The sequence below is a fragment of the Amphiprion ocellaris genome, chromosome 11 (genome assembly GCF_022539595.1).
Source record: "Amphiprion ocellaris isolate individual 3 ecotype Okinawa chromosome 11, ASM2253959v1, whole genome shotgun sequence".
In the NCBI taxonomy this organism is placed as follows: domain Eukaryota; kingdom Metazoa; phylum Chordata; class Actinopteri; family Pomacentridae; genus Amphiprion; species Amphiprion ocellaris.
The window spans coordinates 8,364,425-8,387,431 of NC_072776.1; the positions used below are offsets into that span (position 1 = coordinate 8,364,425).

At 36.7% G+C, this 23,007-nt stretch overlaps 2 protein-coding genes across 2 annotated transcripts; both read left to right on the plus strand.

The window, feature by feature from the left end:
• Positions 1-2,217: 2,217 nt before the first annotated feature.
• On the plus strand, positions 2,218-11,209 carry casp10 (caspase 10, apoptosis-related cysteine peptidase). Its single transcript, XM_023296049.3, has 13 exons — positions 2,218-2,457; positions 2,867-3,144; positions 5,157-5,262; positions 5,573-5,708; positions 6,545-6,609; positions 6,780-6,822; positions 7,872-7,891; positions 7,995-8,025; positions 8,112-8,201; positions 8,324-8,418; positions 8,518-8,638; positions 8,751-9,249; positions 9,847-11,209. Exons 2-13 carry the CDS (start codon positions 2,870-2,872, stop codon positions 10,028-10,030), a joined length of 1,665 nt encoding a protein of 554 aa, XP_023151817.1. The 5' UTR covers positions 2,218-2,457; positions 2,867-2,869; the 3' UTR covers positions 10,031-11,209.
• A 2,554-nt stretch (positions 11,210-13,763) lies between these two features.
• On the plus strand, positions 13,764-22,529 carry prkra (protein kinase, interferon-inducible double stranded RNA dependent activator). The gene is made up of 8 exons (XM_023296053.3): positions 13,764-14,004; positions 16,254-16,429; positions 17,191-17,272; positions 17,812-17,893; positions 18,198-18,315; positions 18,880-18,974; positions 19,083-19,245; positions 21,559-22,529. The coding sequence occupies exons 1-8, from the start codon at positions 13,967-13,969 to the stop codon at positions 21,714-21,716; spliced, it is 912 nt and encodes a 303-aa protein (XP_023151821.1). The 5' UTR covers positions 13,764-13,966; the 3' UTR covers positions 21,717-22,529.
• Positions 22,530-23,007: the final 478 nt, after the last annotated feature.

The window sequence follows — 23,007 nt, forward strand, 5'->3', positions numbered from 1 at the left end:
AAAAAACATTAGTCTGGAGGCAGCACACAATCCAACATTTGTCAACAAAATTTCAGTTATAAATATATAATGAGTTATTTGTTTTGTTTGAATGAAGCAGTTCTTTTGTAAAGTATTTTTTTTCTGGAAATCTAATCATAAACTCTACACTCATTCTAACTAATAACTCTCGATTTGCTTTGTCTTTATTTACAACAAAATGTTTTCTTGATTGCACTTTTTTTTTTTTACCAGTAAGCCCAGAACAAATTATTAGGGAATGAAAGAGCTGTAAAACAAAACTTGTTTTGCATCATTGGGAGATTAAAATGTAAAATGCCTTCAAAAAGTGAACTCGTCGCTCACCCCTCCCTGAATTATTGGTGAACAGTATTGACCACATCCATCAAAGGTCTCATAGAGTGAAAATCCATGTTTACACTGGCCAGTGTTTATTATAGACTTGGAGGTGTAAAGTCGAAGTTAAGATATGATGAAGTTTCCCTCTGTCATTCCTCAAGCCCTTCCACAGACAGATAGCCTCCCAATTTTACAAACCAGTAAGTTTTACTGAGCTGCTGCCTTCTAGCTGAGAAACTTATAGTTGTCCAGCTGAAACTTTGTATAATCCTGCCCTCTAAATGCCCGCTGCCTCCAGGTGAACCATTCAGAATTAGCAGCTGCCCCACAGTCCATCAGGTTTAGTTGCCGTTTAGACCTGTCTCTGTTAACTTTAAAATGTCTTAACCACATGCAAATCTGACCAAATGTCCTGAAGCTGGCTGCGAGAGTCCTAATGCACTGTCAGCATCTGAAAATCACGTAGATTTTTGATGGCATTGTCCCCACAACAATAGGAAAATCCTTAGTGGTAGCATTTGGTGTGGCTAATGTGGCTAACTCTACTATTAGCTTTGATCGTATGCTCACAAAGCAAAGTTCTGTGGAAATTGTAATGCAACAAACATGGAATGGTTGTGGAATTACAATTTCCTGTCACCTGTTGTGTCCCAGTGCAACCCAGCTTAATCTGACATTTCCCACTTTTTGTTATCATTTTCAAAATCCACTTCACTACAGAAAATGAGAACAACAACTTCTGAACAGCAGCCTACCACACTGGAAATGTCAGATTTTAGAGATTTGGATTGTGAACTATGGGTTGTTCTGCTGGCGTGTTTTAGTGAATTAGCCATTTTAGTGACAGTGTCAACCTCCCTGCCTGCAGATGTGTGAAAAAACAAACAAACCCTGGTGCTATTTTGAGGCAAACTCTGGCTGCACTTCCGGCTTAGCTCCACCCAAGAGGACTGTGATGGTTCCAAGAAACACAAACAAGCCCTCTAGAGCAGAATAGATGTGATAGAAGCATGAAATTTGGCATGATTGTTTCTTTTAGATCAACTTTTCAGAAAAAAGTGATAGTCACAAAAAAAAGTTCAATATGGCAGCCATTTTTCAAGAATTCCACCAAACGGGCCTCTGTTAGGTGGTTTTGGTCAAAAACCATAGTGCATATTGTGATATAAACATGAAATTTGGCAGGAGTGTTCCTGGTAGGCCACTTTTTTAGATAAAAGTGCTAGCGGGAAAAAAAATTTGCAATATTGCGGCCGTTTTTTCAAGATGGCCAGTGCTCCATAAAAATAGCGAAAATCCGTCTACTAATTGGACAGTTTTTTTAAATTTTTGGTCTAGATACTATGGTTAGGCCAATACCAGAATTGAAAGGTTGTGCCCCTAAAATGTGTCAACTGTGTTGCTCTTCACCTGTCATCACAAATGCAGAGAGAGTTTTCTTCCTGAAGGGGGCGTGGACAGCAGCAGCTTTTCATCTACAGACTCCATAGCAGTCTGTTTAGCTCTAAAACCAGGGGTCACGCAGTCCTGGTAAAATGAAACATCTCTGCAGTATTTTGAGCTGAAAAGACATCAAGACACGTCCTGGGGACATTCCTGACTTTCCTGAAAAGGGTCAAAACATGGGACCTTTAATTTAGCAATACTACCCCCAGGGTCAATCTTTTTTCTTCTTCTTTTTTTTTTTTTTTTAAAGAAACTGATGATCTGTCATTTATGTGATAACAGATTTCAAACGGTAGTTCAGTAGTCCAAATCAGAATAATTATTAAACTGCTTCGTCAGCCACCCAGAAGGTGTTACCAAACAGGTTGGTGCTCTTTGATGATGCCCAAATAAGGTTAGGTGCGTCACAGGTCGTTACGTCAGCCAGGAGGAGTTGGCTGTGGCTGGCGACTTTGCGAACTGACTTTTTACTTTCTGTTTCTCTACTTCCTTCTCGGAATGTGTTTAGACATAACACGCGTCTGAAGTGCTAAGTCACTGTGTGAAGTACGTGATGGGGATTTAAAACGTGTATTTCAGCAGCCCGCATCGTTTATAGAACTTTGAATTATGCTGAAGTGAACAACCGACATTTTTTTCAATCAGACCAGCTGAAAACTCATCGAAACACTGGTAAGAAATGATTTTTATGAAGAAAAATGTGGTAATATGGGTAAATCAAGTTAAAAAAAAATCTGATGTAACTGAAGTTTTTGATGGACTTTGAGGCAGCCTTATTGTAAATGTGTGAAAGTGATCATGTCTTGGCCTGTCAGGCTGGTTTCATAGCTCCTGCTGCTGGGATTACATAACAGACACTGAAAATGTTTTTCCTCTGATGGAGTTTGATTTTATGTTGGACTTCCTCATTATATTCAGGCAAAATATGTGGTGACATGTTGACAAAGTGGTTAAAGGCCACAAAAAGGTGCTCAGTTTGTTTGCATCAATAAAAGTGGAAGGAGCAGCTGTAGTCAGCAGGCCTAAATATTTACGAGAAACCGCACATCTGATTGAATCTCCTATTTTGCTTTGAATACAGGAAATGGATTTCCAAAAGTTGCTGCTAGACGTAGGTAAGGCCCTGAGCAGAGACGACATAAAAGCTTTAGCCTTTCTTTGCACTGACCTGTTGGGCCGAAACCCAAACTCTGTGGAGTCGGCCAGCGACCTTTTCTCTCGCCTGGAGGATCAGGATCGCCTGTCATCTGAGAAACCACACCTGCTAAAGGAGCTTCTCCTCACCATCCAGCGACATCGCCTGGTCCGTGAACTCAGGCTCAGTGACCTGGCAACCACAAGTCTCATCTCTCCCTACAGGTGGGTGGCTCACATTCTGTTTATTGTTATTTTTGTAGAGTGAGTCTGATCTAGGTCAGGCAGAAACAACTGAAACATGCAGAGTAGTGAAATAAATTAAATGTAGTGAATTGATGGACAGGAAAAAGATAGATCAAGAAATTAAGCGGCCTGATGTAGTCGTCAATCTGCGTATTGCAAATTAAGGATACAGTTTGTGGCCTGGTTAATTATCGGATGTGCTATTTAACATTTTCTGATTATGAGGCAGTTTTATATAACTGATTCCCAATGGCATAGGTTAGTTTTGAAATGTGTAACTTTGGTTCTGTTGCAGCTCTTCCTCTCTATCCCTGATCACCAGTCTGTCCTGTCTACAGCTGATTGGTCACACATCATGGATTATAGCATATTAACACCAGGCCTTTTTTATTGGCTGTTAATCGATTGGTGATTTCTCATTTAATGTATTAGTTGTTTGGTCTATACAATGTCATAAAATTATGAAAAATGTTGATGTCGATCAGTGTTTTCCAAAGTCCAAGACGACAAATGTCTTGTTTTGTCCACAACCCAAAGATAATCAGTTTACTATCCCAAACGTGAAAAAGAAACCAGAAAATATTCACATTTATGAAGCTATAATCAGAGAATTTAGACAGTTTTTTCTGTAAAACAATTACTCACACTGGTATTTATTATCAAAATAGCTGGTGAATAACTTTCTAGTGGACAACCAATCATATAGCTGTTTATTTGATGCAGCGCTTCAGGATAAATGTTGAAAAGTTTAATTAAACATGTGCAAAATATACACTACCGTTGAAAAGTTTGGGCTCAGCCAGACAATTTCACACTTTTATTCATGTGCTAACATAATCGCACAAGGGTTTTCTAATCATCAATTAGCCTTTCAACACCATTAGCTAACACAATGTAGCATTAGAACACAGGAGTGATGGTTGCTGGAAATGTTCCTCTGTACCTCTGTGTAGATAGTCCATTAAAAATCAGCTGTTTCCACCTAGAATAGTCATTTATCACATTAGCGATGTCTAGACTGTATTTATGATTCATTTAATGGTATCTTTATTGAAAAAATACTGCTTTTCTTGCAAAAATAAGGACATTTCTAAGTGACTTTTGAGTGGCAGTGTAAAAAAATGTTTCAACAAAGTATTGCTTTAGAATTTGTGTTGTTCTAAATTCTGACCCCAAATAAATTTTTCCTGTAAACTATACATTTATAATTTTCCGAATACTGGAATATCGGTATCGGCCCATATCAGGGGACACTTGATGTGGGCATACTGCATCGCTAACGGCATTTTAGTATGCAAGCCAGTACAAATGATCCGTCTCATAGTTTGTCTATTGACAAGTTCATTCTAAAATAGTTAATTTCCTTGTTCAGTACATTTGTAGGTCATTGTCAGCCAGCAGACAAATTTAAAAGTGTAGTGTTAAATCTAAGAACCAGATGGACACCCCTCACCTAACACTTCCTGTCAAGAGGACCTGTTCTGTTTCTGTAGATCTAAAGGGATAATTTTAAGGAAATGAAAACACAACATTTTCATTTTTTGAGGTGATATACACTAATGAAAACAATTTTTTTGGACATTTTAGTCCATTTCTGCCTATAGATTCGTTTAATATCTACACACTGGGCCTTTGATGGATCCTCAAATATGTGTTCTGATTAAATAAATACATTTCAAAGCAATATTTTCACATGTTGGGGATGTTGTTGACATTAAGCAGTAACTTTCTGGAGTTTTTATCGGTTGCCTGGCAACAGCTTTCCTGCATGATTTCTGTGAAACAACACACTGTCATTTTTACAAACAGGATGTAACTTGGTAATTAGCAAGCCTTAAAGGCGGCGGTATGATGATAAGCTCAGATAAGTGATTACATGTTGTAGCTTTGCATCAATCTACCTCTCTGTCAGAACGTGGCTAGATGTATTTCCCAAATTGTTGAATCATGCCTCATCACACTGCAGTGACCCATTTTTTTTTTTATTCCAGGAAGCTGCTCTACTACCTGTCTGAGGAAATCACTGATGATCTGTTGAGAGAAGTGAAGTTCTTGTTAAACAAAGCTCTCCCACGTAGAAAACTAGAGGACAATGTTGTAAGTCCTTCTTCAGAATTTCATTTTTTGAAACTAATGTTCAACATTTGTGTAAAATAAAAAATTGTTTTGTCATAAAAATCACATGGATGCAAAATCTTCTGAGACCAAACTAGATTAAAATGTTTTTTTTTTCTCACAAACATACATATTCTATTCTATTCTTGTGCTGCAGTGTCATAACATGTGACATTGTCTTATAAAGTACATTTTTGAAGGATATAAGAAGTCCAAATTAGAATGTAACCTCAGCTACATTCATCATATTACCTTATAGTAGAGTCAAATGTAAATTTGTTTTACTTTTCAGACTACGCTGGAAGTCTTCATGGAAATGGAGCACTTGGACGTCATTAGTGACACTAATCTAGACACACTGGAGAACATATTTCAGTCAGTGTGTCCCATGCTGAATGGAGAGATCAGGCGGTATAAAGCACAGCAGGGTAAGCTACGTACAATGACAAACACAGAAATAAGGACACAAAGTTGACACTGGGGACAGCAGGGTTGCTGTTAAAGAACTCACGTAGAGTTCAAGAATGATGTGACAGAATGCGGGCAGGTTGAGACAGAAAGAGGAAGGGGAAGTGGTGACGTTAAGACAGCAGCAGAGGAGACAGTGCTGGCAAGAAATCACTTAAAATCGCTTTACTTTGACTTACAGCTGTTTCCTGTAAATTACTCTCACTTGGGTTCCTCAGTTGCTCAACTGGTTGAACGAGTGACCCGTAAACAGGGGCTATAGTCCCTGACACAGCAGTTATGGGGTGGAATCCAGCCCATGACCCTTTGCTGCAGGTCCTTCCCCTATTTTTCTCCCCACGTTTTCTGTCTCTCTCTCCACTGTCCTATATAATATAGGCTGATTGTTTCATGCCAATTCCTTGATTGTAGGATTTTTTTAAGTTATTTTTTGGCCTTGTGTTGGCTTTATTAAATAGGTCAGTCGAGAGGCAGACAGGAAAGTAGGAAGAGGAATGGGGGGAGGACCTGCTGCAGTAAAGGGCTCCGTTGGGTACTATAGCCCCTGTTTATGGGTCACCTGCTCAACCAGTTGAGCTGTCTGGCCGCCTGATTGTAGGAATTTAGCATCAAACCAAGACTTCACCCATAATATCACTAATTTATCCAGACTAAAGAAGCAGAAATGCAGGAACCGATGCATCATGGTGATTATGGTGTAACAGTTTATCTCTCTTGCTAGATATAATAAGAATTTTATTGTTTGCTGAATAATCTACTTGCAAATCACTTAACTATTGTTTTATTCTTTCCGCAGTGCCTAACACCAACCTTATAGCTCAAGAAATGAGTCGACCGAGGTCTTCGTCTTTTCCCTCTCAGGTACATGCTTTCATAAACTGCTTTGAGTCACTCTGAGCTGCAGTGGAACATTTCTAAGACAACATTCTCCTCACATCTCTGTAGGGTCCCTCTCTCCTTGCTACTCATGTATTATTCTTTTTACTACAGCCAAACTAATGACTGTTTTTTCTGTTCTGTTTTTTTATCAGACTTCCACATCTTTACCGAGGACTGGCTCCATTGAAATGCAAGGTAAACTGATTTATAATGACATGTTTGTCTCTGCAGTGTATTTACTTGCTTGTATCTCCATATCAAGTTAACCCTTAGATGCATGAAGGATTGGACCCTACACTCTTCTTATGCGGGTCAAAAATGACCCGGATAAGAATCAGTGTGTTTTTTTGTCATTTTGGACACAAAATAATTAAGGATCATCATTTGTATTATTATTTGTGCTATATTTTGGTCCACGCAAAAATTATTTCATTTTTTAAATATGTTTATTTTTCACTTTATAACAGATTTTGAACATTTTGAAAATTGAAAAAGACGAACATTACACACAACAGCAACAGAAGAATGTCAACATCCATTTTGTTGACACTTTTCCACTCTTCTGACATAGTGTGTGTGGTCCACAGTAAATATATTCCTGACAATCACAATTAATAAGAACCGCAGGTTTCCGTGAGTTTCTAAGGGAAATGCATGCGGGTCATTTTTGACCCCCTTATGGAAGCTTGGGGTAATAATATAAATATTGTAATTTCTTAAAAAGTATAAAAGGTAACTTAATTTTTTAAATGGAATGATATCAAAAACATGCATTTTGAGGAATACCTGGAATATGAAATGATAACAACTTTTCATTACAAAGATACTGCATTTCAGACCCACTTATGCATCTAAGGGTTAATGTGAAGGATTTTAAAAGTGTGGGTCTCACTGCATATGCATCCCAGAAAACATTGCTATTTGTTAATTTATATTTTCAAAGACAGATTAAGAGAACTTTATTTTTATCTACAGTGGCAGGACTTACTTTTGTAAAACCAAGTGCTAATTTATTTTTTAAATTATGAATATTTTAGCTGTTAAACAATAATTACTTTGTCTCATATTTATGTAACATAAAACAAATCAACAAAAATGTATTTTTCCAGCATAACAATAGCATAATAATACTACACTGATAGATATGTAAATGTACTCACTGCCATCACACATTCAATATATGTTGTCATTTAACTCTATTCTTGAAAAGTACAGTCCTAAATACATTTTTCTTTATTTTGAAGCATTTCCACCATTGGCGATTGTAAGTCAATAAATTTCATTCACATGGCGATTATTCAAATTGTGATACTTCTTTCTTTTTTGTCTTTACTGATCATTTGTAATTTCTCTTATATCCAACACAGTGTCCCATGAATTCTTCTAAGACCTCTGTTGGTGAGTTTTGTCCTGTGGTGTGTTTTTAATTAGGTTTTAAAGTGCAATGCAGTGGATTGATGTTTCCTAATCTTCTCTTTTCTCAGATTTATTTCATGGTGGAGATGAATGTGAGGCCCTGGCACAAAACCTGAGTAGTTTACACACTGAAGCTCGCAGATGTGCCTCATTGGAAGGTCTTTATAAGTATCCTCTGTTTTAAACTGTTCGTAAAATCACAGATCTTTTAAATATTTAAATGTAATTGATATTTATTTATTGTTTTTTTTTGGGAAATTACTGCCCTTCTGACCTAAAGAAGTGAAACATTATGCTTTGGAATACTCATCATCTCAAGAAAACACAAACTCCTCTGGAAAGCAGACATCTCAGACTACAAACACACATACTGAGGTGCACACAGCTATACATACACATACATGATACAACTAATAATGTGATTCCTGTCATTCCTTGAAGTGTTTAATCTGGGATGTTGATTTGTCTCTGTAGGGTTTGGGAACATATCCCATGACTTCAGCAAAGAGAGGTATCTGCTTGATAATTAACAACTACAACTTCTCTGAATCCAGAGTGGAATTAAAGAAACGGGAGGGAACCATGATCGATGAAAGTCAGTGAAAGTTTACTTATTTCTGAAGTCTCACATGAAAACACATTTCCCAGGACTGCTGTGTATGGACGTATAGTCTGCATGAATTTAAATCCGTCTGTGCTTCTTCCAGAGTGTCTGCAGGAGGTGTTTGAGTGGCTGGGCTTTGAGGTACAGACACACAGGGATTGTGGCAAGCGGCAGATTCTGTCTCTGGTATCTGAGCTCAGCAGAAGAGATCACAGTCAGATGGACTGTTTTGTATGCTGCGTCCTCAGCCATGGCCTGGAAGGAGCCGTGTACGGTGTAGACGGGCAAGAAGTCAAGCTCCGCCAGCTGACTGACCCCTTTGATGGCTTAAACTGCCCCTCGTTAGCAGAAAAGCCCAAGCTGTTTTTCATCCAGGCCTGCCAGGGCTCCGTCGAGCAGCGGGCTGTCTACATCGAGGCAGATAGCGGGGCACCCAGTCGTATTTGTAGCGATGCTGTAAGAGCCAGAGACTCCATCCCTTCCAAGGCAGATGTCCTGCTGGGAATGGCCACTGTGCCTTTATTTGTCTCCTACAGAGACAAGACAAATGGGGCGTGGTTCATTCAATCATTGTGCCAAAACCTTGTTCAGATGGTGCCCAGGTTAGTGAAACAAAATAACACATATTTGACTTAATGTGATTTCTTTGATTAATGGAAACCAACTAAATTCATCTATGAAACTACATTCTATGATTTGCATTTTATGCTACTTTTTACTTACATTTTTTACTTGCTTCATTTTTAATAAACTTAATAAACACTTTATTGTTCCCTGTAGGGAAAGTTCAAGCATTAATGCATTATCTCTTTAAAACTTTAGTGAGTAAAAACACTGATGAGCTTTCATTACTTTGCCCATTAAAATTATGGCGCCCCAGTGGCTCGACTGGTTGAGCAGGCGACCCATTTGCTGCAGGTCCTTCTCCTACACATTTCCAACATTTTTGGGAGTTTGTGGTGCATACATGTTATGTTAATATAGATTAAGTTATCCAAGAGTGCATGAAGTAATTAAAATTAACTTCACTTTGACCAACAAAAGTAACGTGTTGCATTTAATAGCAGGTCAACAATATAACACTGACTGTATAAAGTTTACTTTTTGGCCTTTCTGTGATAGTTAGATTAAAGAATATCTAATTTTAAGTTAGCAGTTTTTCTACACCGCCATCTCACTGTATGTTTTGTTTTCCCCAGGGAGTGCGACCTCGTGTCCATCATGACAAAGGTGAATGCAGATGTTAGCAAGAAGAACGCTGGTTCATACAAGCAGATGCCTCAACCATCCTTCTCACTCAGGAAGAAAGTGGTCTTTCCGGTACCCAAAAGCTCTCCTCCGAATCTTCGGCCCGAGTTGCAAGTCTGCTCTCACAACAAATGATCTCTGGGAAATGAGCATACTTCTTTGAAATGACATTTTTTAATCTGCTGGGCTTTTTTTCAGCGTCAGCTCCATTTGCTGTTGATGACAGTGGGGCATCGATAAAAGCTCGAAAAGGCTTGGAAGCAGTGTTCGCTTATCCCACTGTTTTCTGAGGTTTGTATGACATGTTGGTATGATACTCAGGTACACACAAATCTCAGCTGCCATAGTCATTTGAGAGCATTGGCAAAATAAGCACTTTTATGTGATTTTTTTTATCTTTGTTGTGATGAACTTTATGAATCAATGAAATAGAGGTGGTTCATTAATATAAATACCTGGGTGTCTGGATTGATGACTCCCTCACTTTCAAGCCACACAAGGAGAATCTCGTGAAGAAGCTGAGGCTGAAATTCGGTTTTTATTTTCGAAGCAAGTTGCGTTTTTCTTTTAGTGTAAAAAAGCGGCTTGTCGTTGCAACTTTTTTGTCTATGTTGGATTCCAGAGATCTTTTGTATATGAATGCTTCTGCTCAATGTCTTCAAATGGTTGACACTATTTACCACGCTTCTTTGGTTTATTACCTCAAAAAAAGTGTCACCGCACCACTGTGAGTTATACTCTCGGGTGGGATGGCCAGCTTTAGCCACCAGAAGGATCCGTCATTGGTATATTTTCATATACTTAATTGGACATAAAGGGTTTTGTTTCCTCTGCACCTTCTGCCTTCACTATGTTGCAGAAAGACTGGACACTGACTAAGTTAATCTCATTTTTTAAATCTAAACTGCGAGTGCTTGAGGCTGTTTTTCATAACTTGCTTGTAAATTTATGTAAATTTGGGGGGTTATTTTGTTTGTTTTTTGTTCATGTTTTAATTATGTTTAAACTGTAATTTTGTAAGTGTTTTGTATTTGCTGCTGCCTATGTTGGCCAGGACTGCCTTGAAAAAGAGGTTCTTAATCTCAACAGGATTTCTCCTGGTTAAACCAAGGTTAAATAAAAAAATAATTAAAAAATCATGTTACTGTATCTTATAGCTAGGAATAAATCTGCACACATAATAAATCTGTTCAAATGCAAGAATTTCTGACAAACCAAACATATTTTCTATATAACTACATGCTCTATTTTATAAAATGGACTCTTGTCTTTGTGTTTGTTTTTATACTTGCATTAAAAAGCTTCACGCTGAAAGATTCTTTTGCAGTCTACTACATTCATAACTTGCTGAGTTTTTAATCTTACTGTTAGTTGCCGTGTTTAGCTTTTGAAATCTGAATATTTTCTGCGTTTCTTTGTTTCACTGTAATGTCAGTCCACACCTTAGTTGGTTAGACACAGCATGCTATTTGAAAAGGTTACCTTTGATATTTTCTCACAGTTGTTTGACATTTTATGCAACAACAAATACTGAAAACAAAACTGATTTTAGTTGTAACCTTATGATTAAATCATCACTGGGAAGCTGCATACAGTTTATAAATCACAAAGTCAAACCAGTGCTCATCCACACCTTTATTTTCTCCCACTTTGAGCTCTGTAAGTCATTGTAAACCTGCCTCAAGGATGCAACATTACCCATTATTTACATTTGATGCAAAACACTGCAGCAAGGATACTTCCACTCGATGCACGGAACAGTTCCACTTCTGGCCGAATTACACCTGCTCCCTATATGTTAAAAATTAATAATATACCTTAATTATTGTCTCAAGATGTAATGGTGCCCTTTTGAAATGCTTTCTTGTATTTTCTAACATTTAATTATTAATTTTATGTTCTACTGGTGTTCTTTTTTTTTATAATAAGAAAACACCATGCAACTTTTGAAGTGTGCTATAGAAATAATGTTCATTATTATTTCTAAATGTCTTGTTTCTATCTTGTCCAACAAACAAGCAAATTAAACATAAGAACAACAGAACTTTGAAATTAAAATAACACATTACATATCAATTATATGTCATATGTGCGTAACAGGTTTTATGCAAGATTTTTAAAAAAAAATCTCCACTGAACTGGTTTCCTTTATTAACTACAATCAGATTTTTTTAAAAACTGCAATCTTGTTCCTTACACAGCAGAGACTGCTCTGGTGAAGGTCACCAGTGATTTATTGCTTTCTGGACTGCACTCCATTTTAATTCTCATTGACCTAAACTCAGCTTTTGAACCACAACCTCTTGATCAGCCATCTGAAGAATTCTGTCGTCATCAGTGAAGTAGCTCTGGATTGGTTCAGCTCCTATCTGTCAAACAAATCCTCCTGGTTAATGATTGGTGATTCTTCCTCATATATTACTCCTCTCTTTTTTGGGTCCATTCCTGTTCACTATGTGTATGTTAATCCTGAGGAATATATTTCCATGTCTCTGTGGATGATACCCAATTATGTGTCCTGTTAAAACCTGGTGCCTCTGATGCAACTTGTATTATGTCCTGCCCTGCTGGAATAAAAAGTGGGATATTGAATAATTTGTAGCAGCTGCATGTCTCACAATCTTGACTCTGAGTTTTCTTTTTGCTCAGATGACCAAAGTGGTGCAGTCTTGCTTTGCCCAATGAGACAGCTAACCAAGATGAGGTCATTCCTCTCCTCTGCCGACTTAGAAAACGTCATCCATGCTTTCACCTCCTCCAGAGTTGATCATTGTCAGAGTCAGAATCACAATCAACTTAGTTGGCAAAGTATGTATGCACATATAACCAATTTTACTGTATTTTATTTATCTTTTGTTGCTCAGATTACTTTAACAATAAACACACGTATTTATAAATGGTAACAGATTAAAGAGAGGAACATGAGTGTTAGAGCACAGATTGTAAAGCAGTAAAATTAGAATTGATCAATGTATTGGTCTGCTTTTTAAACTGAGGCACTGACTCATTTCACCTGCCAGTGAGGGGGAGCTTGTTCCACAATAAAACGGCAAAATGACCAGTCACAGAGAATATTCAGTCAAAAACATTTGTTTCACTTTGATTTGACCAAAAACCAAATTGATTGATTGATTGATTGATTGATTGATTGATTGATTGATTGTGGGGGTTTGAAGAATTTCAAAAGTAAACATCTTATTTTAGCTGCCTGGTTCTTTGGTGTGATGCCATCTCTCTAATTTTTAAATTCTCTCTATTTTTTAAAAAATTTTAATTATAACCCTCAATCTTGTTCTTTAATTTTCAAATAGCCTAGTTCCTTTGTTTGATTTGTGTGTTAATGTTGTTAATTATTCCTCAATTTATTGTCATTTTCACTATTTATTTGAATTGACTGCTCTGACTATCTCCTATATTTTGCTTGATTGTGTCTTTTTTTGTATGTTTTAACTGTCAAAGCACTTTGTAAACACGGTTCTTATATTAAGGGTGCTGTATAAATAAAGCTATTATTATTATTATTATTATAATTATAATTATAATTATAATTATTATTATTATTATTATTATTATTATTATTATTATTATTATTATTATTATTATTATTATTATTATTATAAAGTTATTATTTTAGCAGCTTTTTGTTTACACCTCCAAATTTATAACAGCCAAAAAAAGAAAATTCAAAAACGATTTTATTTTATTTTATTTTATTTTATTTTATTTTATTTTGTTTTGTTTTGTTTTGTTTTGTTTTGTTTTGTTTTGTTTTGTTTTGTTTTGTTTTGTTTTGTTTTGTTTTGTAATTTGGCCTCCAGCAGGTGGCAGTAGACGTTTCCGCTCTACACCGGGTGACCCGCTGATGACCCGGATGTTGATATTATGTCAAACCGGCCAGGCTAGGATGAAGCGCAGTTGGCGCTAACGGGCCACTTTATTATCTTATTAAAAACACAACTAGATATACAGATGTCCGGACACATATATTAAAGCGGTGTTTAGGGGCTTATTTTTGCATTTTGCCCTCTATCCAGTCTTTTTTCATCCTGCTGACGACCTTTTCTTGTAGTCATGTCTACAGAGGGATATCAATCACCAGCCGACACGAGGTTAGTGCTTTTACTATCACTAGTTCAAGTGTGAACCGTGTACAAAAACACATTCACAGCGTTTATCATCATCTTATATGTGTTAAAATATATCAGGTTGAGCTATGAAGTTAAAATTGAACATCAGACTGTGACCTACTGAGAGCCGAAACAGAAGAAATAAAAGCTGTAGTCGTTATATGTATATATAAAGCTAGCCTGTTTATGCCATATTTATACGAGACACTAGAGAATAATTAACCAAATAAGTCACTTGTATGGTTTATGTCATATTAAGATCGTGGTCAAGCAGAATAGCAAACATTATAAAGCTACAGTGTTAGCTACTACCATGAGGCAGCTAGTTACTGTTTTCAAGTATTTTCCTTATATTTAAACTTTATTCACTTGACAGATTATTTGGTCAGTAAAATATCAAAAAATGGTGAAAATGCCTACAATGATTCTCATCACAACCCCGGAATGGCACTTCAGTACACTAGATGTCATTTTTATTGTCATCACCGATTCGCAAAGCATTAAGAACTCTGTTCTGTAAAATGGAAAAACTATACTTTGTCTCTTAATTTCCTCATCCTCTTTCCTTATCTTTGAATTGGATGGATGACAGCCTTTTTCGAACACTTTATGAAATGGATGAGAGACTGATGGCATATGTTGCATAATATCACTGAGTACCATTTTCTGTCACAGAAATGCTATGGAAAATTTTCTGGGAATCTTCCTGCAATTTTGGGGCAATTTTCAGGGAAATTTGTGGCAATTTTATGGGGATTTTCCTGCAATTTTGTGGAAATCTCATCGACTGTTTGAAAAAGAATGTCATCCATCCAGTTCAAACTTAAAAGGAGATGAATATAACGGAAAGAGAATGAGGAAAATAAGAAACAAAGTTGAGGTTTTTCCGTAATATTGTTTTCAATGCAGTGCGAATCACAAAATTACCATAAAACTCCCACAAAATTGCAGGAAAATTCCTTGAGGTTCCTGGAAATTTTCAATAAAGTTTCTGGACAATTCAAATAGAATGCCTGGAATATTTCCACAAAGTTCCAGGAAAATACCCATAAAATTTCAGGAACATTCCCATAAGATTCCAGGAAAATTCCATTAAAAATCCAAGAAAATTCTGGGAAAATTCCCAGAAATAGAGTTTCTTTTATTACTTATTTTACCAAGCAAAAACTGAAGATTGAGACTAGACTTTAGTGGTCAAAAAAAAAATGTGCATGAACCTGAAGACAGAATTGCTTGCTGTAATTAACCAGAATAACAGAGAGCTCTTTATACAATATAACACAATCCAATACAGCAGTGCTGCAATAGTTGTTATCTCTGAAACTACTTTTTGTGAGCTTGTGTTCGAAATGCTCACCTCAATCCTGGTAGTTTTTGAATCTGTAGTTTTTGTTGAGATTGTATTGGACTGCATTACATTGAAATGTGTTTCAAAACAATGCAATGTCTTGCTCCATTGATTTGAAGATGACCATAACCCCCATTGACCCCATTGTAGCCATATCCACATTAATTGAATTGGTGTCTGCTGTACCAGGTTGTGTTACACTGCACAGAACCGTTTCCTGTTTTTGAGACTTTCTTAGGTCATTGTGACAGTTTCATCAAGTGGAAACGTCACGGGTGATCAGCGGCTCTGACTGCAGCGCTGTTGAGACGAGGCAATTGTTTAGTTTCATCAGCAAGAAAGCTACTTAGTGAATCTTGGCTGTCAGGCGTAGGTTTTTAAAAGCAGGACAGAAAGTTTAGCTGCAATTTTTATAATCAGTCTTTTAAGCCTCTAAAATCCAATTCACATGTGAGGATTTGCAGACTTCCTTTATTTTTTTATAAGACTGAATGGACTAATTTTTATGTTTTGGATTGCTACTCAGATAAAACTTGCATAAGATCAGCATGGGCTTTGGAAAATTGTGATGGGCTTTTTTTTGCCACTTTCTCAAATTTTGCAGACCATTTAAGTTTTTGATTACTAATTAATGTCATATGGTTACTCACCAATAACTTGTCAATAAAAATAATTGATGTTTATATTAACAGTCACTTGTAAATATTAGGTTTATGCTGCAGTAATTGTCAAATGCCATAACTTAATTCTGTCATTTACAGTCGTTATGCTATTAATTGCTCTGTAAATCCTGAGTTTGTCATCCTTTTATCAATTTGATTTTAACAGCACCATTATTATGGCCCTATTTCAAGATTTGTGTCTGCTTTTTGAACACACACAGCTTAAATATCCATGAAGAGCAGAGAGCCAGCCCTGGAAAGACGCCTATACAGATCCTGCATGAATATGGCACTAAAAGTGGCCACCTCCCTGTGTATGTGATGGAGAAAGCTGAAGGAGAAGCTCACCAGCCCAGCTTTGTCTTCAGCGTGACAATCGGAGACGTCAGCTGCACAGGTACGCTACAGTCCCGGCCCTGCTGTGTTGACACCTGCCTGTAAATGAATGAAATCTTTAGTCTGAAGTTGAAAATCACGCGCTGATAATTCAGAGAGAGAACCCCAGCTGGTGACATATTTTCACTTCGACTTTTTGTCATTTGTGTCTGTTGCAGCAATATACCCTTAAAAATATCCTCCTTATGCTTTGGTTTTTTTTGGCAGGGAACAGTGCAGGTCCAGAGGAGAGGGTGAGAGGCATTTGCAAAGATCTCAGTCTTTAGGTGATAATATAATCCAGTCTGCATTTAGCATCTTCCAACAACAGTATGTTCTAGAAAACAAATTTTTGAGGCAAGAAAAGGTTTCAACAGGTTTTTCTCAGTTTCTTTGTGTGTCCATCCCAGTAGCCTCAAGGATTGACATTTATTTTGTGGCATAAATAACAGCTTGTGTGTTACAAGGAAGAAAAGGTTTGTGTTTTTAGTATTATAATTGGAATGTTATATATAACATCCATCCATCCATTATCTATACACCACTTAATCCTCACTAGGGTCATGGGGGGGGCTGGAGTCTATCCCAGCTGACTTGGGGTGAAGGCAGGGGACACCTGGACAGGTCACCAGTCTGTCGCAGGGCTACATACAGAGACAAACAGTCACTCTCACATTCACACCTACGGGCAATTTAGAATAATCAATTAACCTCAGCATATTTTTGGACTGTGAGAGGAAGCCGGAGTTTCTATATAACATGTCTGACTGTATTTTGTTTCAGGTCAAGGTCCCAGTAAAAAGGCTGCCAAACACCAGGCTGCAGAGGCTGCACTGAATAGTCTGAACATAGATGCTGGAATAGTGTGAGTAGAGCTGAAACAATTAGCTGAGATAGTTATTTAACGAATGTAAAATTATGTGGCAACAATTTTGATAATGGATTAATCATTTAAATCATTATTTTAAAAAATGTACTACTTACAAATTCCCAAATGGGAATATCTGTCTTCTTAGTAAACTCACTGAGTATAATAACTTGATTTCTTATAAATTATAATTCTTTTCTGAGATAAATATTCAAGGAAGTAATTGGTAATGAAAATAATCATTAGTCAATCCCACACTTGAGTGCCAAACCCCTGCTTGAGCTTAGAATTTTGAAAAACACAGCAATTTTTTCTGATGAACTAATTAAACAATTGACAACTATTTTGATAATCAAAGCTTCTTCTCAAAGCTTTCTTATAGACAAGAACGATTAAAGGTAAAAATATCTGGCAGACAGTATTTTCTACTGAAGCCCTACAGCGCGCGCATCAAACTGATTTACTGATGACCTGTAGTCATTGTGGATCTGTTGTAGCTGTGGTGCTTTGATGTGCTTTGATGTAATTCCCAACAGGAATGTTTCTGGGAGGTCTGCGGACAGCAACGGTGTTGTAGCAGAAACAAACAACCATCCCAACTCTGTGGGCATACTACAGGTGGGTCAGTCACGGCTGTGTGCTGTCATTTCTTATGTATGTGTACATGTATGTTTATGCATGAACAAATCTCTTTCTGTGGGTATTTTATAGATTTCTTCCCCAAGCTTCAGTTACAAACATACATTTGATTCATGCATTTATTATCTTAGATTAGACATTGTGTCTGTTACCTAAGCTGTAATTAGAAATGCTATGCAGCAGTCGAGTTCGTCCTGTTTAATTTGAATATCTATTAAAATAAATACTAATGCTGCTTTTCCCTGTTTGTATGATTCTGTTCTTGTTTGGTTTTTCATGTTAGGAGTTAGCGTTGCAGAGAGGATGGCGTCTTCCTGAATACTCAATTTTAATGGAGGCTGGTCCACCACACAAGAGAGAGTTCACCGTTACTTGTCGAATGGAGTCTCTGTCAGAGAAGGGTGGGAATATTTTTCATGTGAAATACTCTAGGGTCAATATATAATTGCGGGACTTTTTGTAACATAGTTGACAGGTATCATAGTTGACATTTTTGCTATTTTCAGACTTAAAATCAACATGGCCGCCTACAACCAAACACCACATAGCATTTTTAGACTAAGATTTTTCTAACATATTATGTATCCAACTGAGTAAAATTGAAAGTGAATGTTGTTTATGAAGATATTGTAGTAAACCTGTTGACATGCAATAATTCCATTACTGTTTAGCCAATTAGAAGGTGGTTGTTATTAAATTCGGACGGTTATTTAGTTGCCATTTTAGTGATATCCAGTCATTTTTTGTTAAGAAGTGATTGTTTCCATAATAAATAATTATGGAATTTGTAAAAGCTTGATCATAATGAACATAAAAAGCATTAGTGTTTTTTACTTTTATTAAAAATGTATGCAAGATATATCCCATGAACTTCAAAAGTCTCTCAGTTATATATTGACCCTCTAAACTGTCTTCAATTTTGCATAGTTCATTCTGTTTTCAGTCTTTGTCTTGTGTTTTAACAGCTGTAGGAAATTCAAAAAAAGCAGCTAAAAAGGCAGCAGCAGAGAAAATGGTGGCAAAGCTTCAAAGTCTGTCAGGCTGTTCTGAAATCACATGGGTGCGTCAAATATTTCTCTTTTTGTGACCTCTAGAGACAGCTGCAACATTAGTGATTGATAAGTCTCTGAAGTGTTTTCAATTTTACATTTTTTGCTGTGTTTTCCAGACTCCTAAACCAAGTGTTCGATTTGAGAACTTAAGGAACTCGGCAGCAGAGAAGATGTCTTCACTGAGAAGAAGCCCGCTGAGCATTCCCAACACGGATTACATTCAGATGATGTTGGACCTTTCAAAAGAACAAGGCTTTGAGGTCACATACTTCGATATTGGTACGACAACACTACATCTGTGTTTGTTTGTCAAAGGACTGTACTTAAATAGTGTCTCTTAACCTTCACGGGTTCTACAAAATGCTTTACAATGTGTTTCTTATTCACCTTTTCACACACAGACTCACACACCAACACAGACAGAGAGGCTACATTCCTGTTCCCTTAGATACATCCGTGTTTCTACCACTTGCATTCTGTTTTTGCCTCTTAGTCTCTCCTACTGAATAAGCTACAAGCAGTGCAAGAAAAAGATGCAAGGGGAGAGCCAGGCTTTAGATTTAACAGCACTGTAGCATCTTTTGATGGTTTGTATTTTAGCACATATGCACTGTTCATTGTCACCTGTAGTTCTCAAATATCAATGATAAAGCTGTGTCTATTGGTTGGTGAAAAAAAATACCCAATTCATATAAGAATCACAATTCTGGATTAATTAGCAAATTGAAACAAAAATGCCCAAAATTACCATTGTCTTGATTTGCTGACACATTTCAGATGGAGCATTCCTGTCAGCAGAAACCTTCAGGAAAATAATGCCTTTTCTGAGAATCCCTTACACTAAAAGCAAACACTTTAGCAATACAGAAGCTTTGAATTATGGGCTGCAGTGTTTCCTCTGAATCTCTGTACATGTGAAGGCCACCGGAATCCAGTATGTGACGGCAGACTTTGCCACAAACATTGAAAATACTAAATTGCCTTGCATAAGTTCAGGTCTTTTATCTATTTCTTCTTCCTTTTACCTTGCCATGTGTTCTTGGGTAGTCTTGTGATGTTGTAAGGCTTCCCAAATTTCTCAAATTTTGCCATTCTCAAAAGGGAAACTGGAGAAAAGAGAATTTAATTCTCATTTTGAATGAATTCTGTTCAAATAAACATATATACTTTGCACTTTGCCTAACTTCTCAGCTAATCCTCAAATATATATATATATATATATATATATATATATATATATATATATATATATATATATATATATATGTATATATATGTATATATGTATATATATATATATATATATATATATATATATATATATATATATATATGTATATATGTATATATATATATATATATATATATATATATATATATATATATATATATGTATATATATATATATATATATATATATATATGTCTGCTATTCACAGATTACTGCAAATCTAAGTGCAATTATAGCGATTTTATTCAACATTTTAAGACTTCCTGTAAACTCAAGCACTGTCTAGAAAAGTGGTCTATTATGGGATGGCTACACCGTTAGCATGACTCGTAGCTAACGTTAGCTCTGGTGCTAACAGCAACATGTTTTACATTGAGGTGATACCGTCAGCTTGAAGTGACGCAGTGATCAGAAAACTCTTTGTTGTACAGTTTGCACACAACCAGGCTTTTATCCAAGCTGCCATTGGGAAGATTTTTAAAAGAAAATTTCTGCCCAACAAGCTCGTCTTCCTTCACTGTTCACCAGTGCCTGACTTCACTCAGTGCTTCCTGTGCTTCTTCTTCATGGGCTACAGAGTTCAGGTTCATTACCGCCACCTACTGGGCTGGAGTGTTCATCAGAGTTACCGGTGTGCCAGAAATGAGGGAACTGAGGAGGGTGCAAAAAAGTGCGTTATCATGTTTAACGCGTTATATATATATATATATATATATATATATATATATATATATTATATATATATATATATATATATATATATATATATATATATATATATATATACACTTTCCAGTTGCAGACTGAAAGCTGAAGTTTATTTATTCAGCACTGTGTGATGCAGTAAAATAGACAACAGATTATTTTCATGAAAACTTTGGTAGGAAACAAACCCAACTTGTGACAGTTTTTACAAGATGGTATTACTGTAATTTTGCCAGTGTAAATCTTGTCATTCCAGTCTCATAACTTCTGGTTTAACAGTGATAGAGGTTTTTCTTGTTAAAATAGTTTGAACCCGTTTCTCAAACCTTTGTATGACTGTGATGTATTGAACAACCAGAGATGTGTGTGAAGGAAACTGTACATAAGAAATTTATGGAGAATGTTTATGTAGGCTTCCAGTGTATGTTTTCTCTTTTTCACTCTTTTTTTTGTGGGTTTTATAAGCAACCCATAAATGCAATTAAAGACAGGGTGTGATGTCCAGAAAACCTTAGGATTATTTAAGGGACTGTAGCATCCTCTATGATGGAGGATGGAGGGTAAAGTATAATTACCTGATTTGAAAACACCTTGCTGTAAAATGTGTCAGTATTCTGCAGAAATGTCACATTGTTACCTGTGTGACCATTTGGCAGATGAGCTGACGGTGAACGGCCAGTACCAGTGCCTGGCAGAGCTGTCCACCTCCCCCGTCACCGTGTGCCACGGAACAGGCATTTCCTGTAGCAACGCACACAACGACGCAGCACACAGCGCCCTCCAGTACATCAAGATCATGGCCTCCAGCAAATAAACCCCACCAGCCGTCTCTTCAGTTACACTGTCACATATATCAGCTCATGCTCAGTCATAATGAATTCTTCCTGCGATATAAGGTCCAGGTATATTTTTGTAACCTTGCATATCATAAAGCAGAGCCAGCTACATTGACTTTAGTCGTGCAACTTCATTTGCATTTGTGAGGAAACTTCTGTAAATTTAAGAGTCAAAACAGAATAAAATGTTGTCGTCATGCTGTTAAGATGCCAATATGTTTCACTTTAGATGTCAGTGTAAATGATGCAAGAAGCAGAGTTACGAGGGACTTGTTTTTATCTTTTTTACATGCATAGTTTGAGCTGTCATTGCTTTACAAGTTCACATTTTTAGTGTTGCCATAGTGACAATTCTTTTTGGCCTCTTTTGTCATCTGGATGCAAATGATTTTAGTTTAAAGTTGGTTTAATGAATGTTTATAGTTTCTCAGCAGTGATATATTGAGAGAGGGAGAAGGAGATTAAATAGAATTTTGTAAGGATGGGTGGGCTTCATTTTGATCCACTTTATAACTTATTTTTTTCCATATTTCCACTCTTCCATCTTCCAGTATGCAATCTGCAGCACAACCTGGCCGTCTTTATCTGGTTGACTTTAAAATAGATAACATGTCGCTTTATATCCCTGACCGGTTTGTTGCCATTTTATTTGCAGTGTGCCTCATTCTATCTAGAAGTAAAACGTGATATATTTAATACATTTACTGAGTGCTGTTTGAACTGAACCCTGGTGCAGAATAATAGCAGCAACACGTGTATCTAGAAAAATAAATCCAGGCACTAAATGTTAATGAGTGTCGGTGTCTGTTAATGCTCGTACAATAGGCTGTGCTGAAAGGAGATTGCTGCGGTGCATACAGGAGCTGTTGCAGTGTTATTGAATGAAATGCCTCCTGGGAGTTGACCGCTTGACAGCCATCAATTTATTGGGCAGCACGTCCTGCAGTATTAGTACAAAGCCAATTCCATCGCAGCCAGTGCCGGGTGCATTCGGTCTTGATTTGTGAGGTTTAATAACTCAGAAGAGACCTCATGTCCATAGTACAAAGAAGTGGTGAAAATGTCTTTAAATGCAATCTGTAATTTGTGGATGAAAATAACTGACAAAGCTGTATAGTTGTTTCTGTGATTTTTGAAAAGGATTTAAGACTGAGGAAAACGTTAAGTTGCACATTTTTGACTAATAATCAGTAAAATCAATATATAATTGCGGGACTTTTTGTGACAGTTGACAGGTATCATAGTTGACATTTTTTGCTGTTTTCAGGC

What these genes read in the sequence shown, in the direction of transcription:
- prkra (XM_023296053.3), top strand. Translation starts at nt 13,967, where the DNA reads ATGTCTACAGAGGGATATCAATCACCAGCCGACACGAG. An exon ending in CAATCACCAGCCGACACGAG is followed by an intron (nt 14,005 to 16,253) that starts GTTAGTGCTTTT and finishes GAACACACACAG; the next exon opens with CTTAAATATCCATGAAGAGC. An exon ending in GGAGTCTCTGTCAGAGAAGG is followed by an intron (nt 18,316 to 18,879) that starts GTGGGAATATTT and finishes GTGTTTTAACAG; the next exon opens with CTGTAGGAAATTCAAAAAAA.
- casp10 (XM_023296049.3), top strand. Translation starts at nt 2,870, where the DNA reads ATGGATTTCCAAAAGTTGCTGCTAGACGTAGGTAAGGCCCTGAGCAGA. An exon ending in TTCTTCTAAGACCTCTGTTG is followed by an intron (nt 8,026 to 8,111) that starts GTGAGTTTTGTC and finishes CTCTTTTCTCAG; the next exon opens with ATTTATTTCATGGTGGAGAT. An exon ending in CTACAAACACACATACTGAG is followed by an intron (nt 8,419 to 8,517) that starts GTGCACACAGCT and finishes TTGTCTCTGTAG; the next exon opens with GGTTTGGGAACATATCCCAT.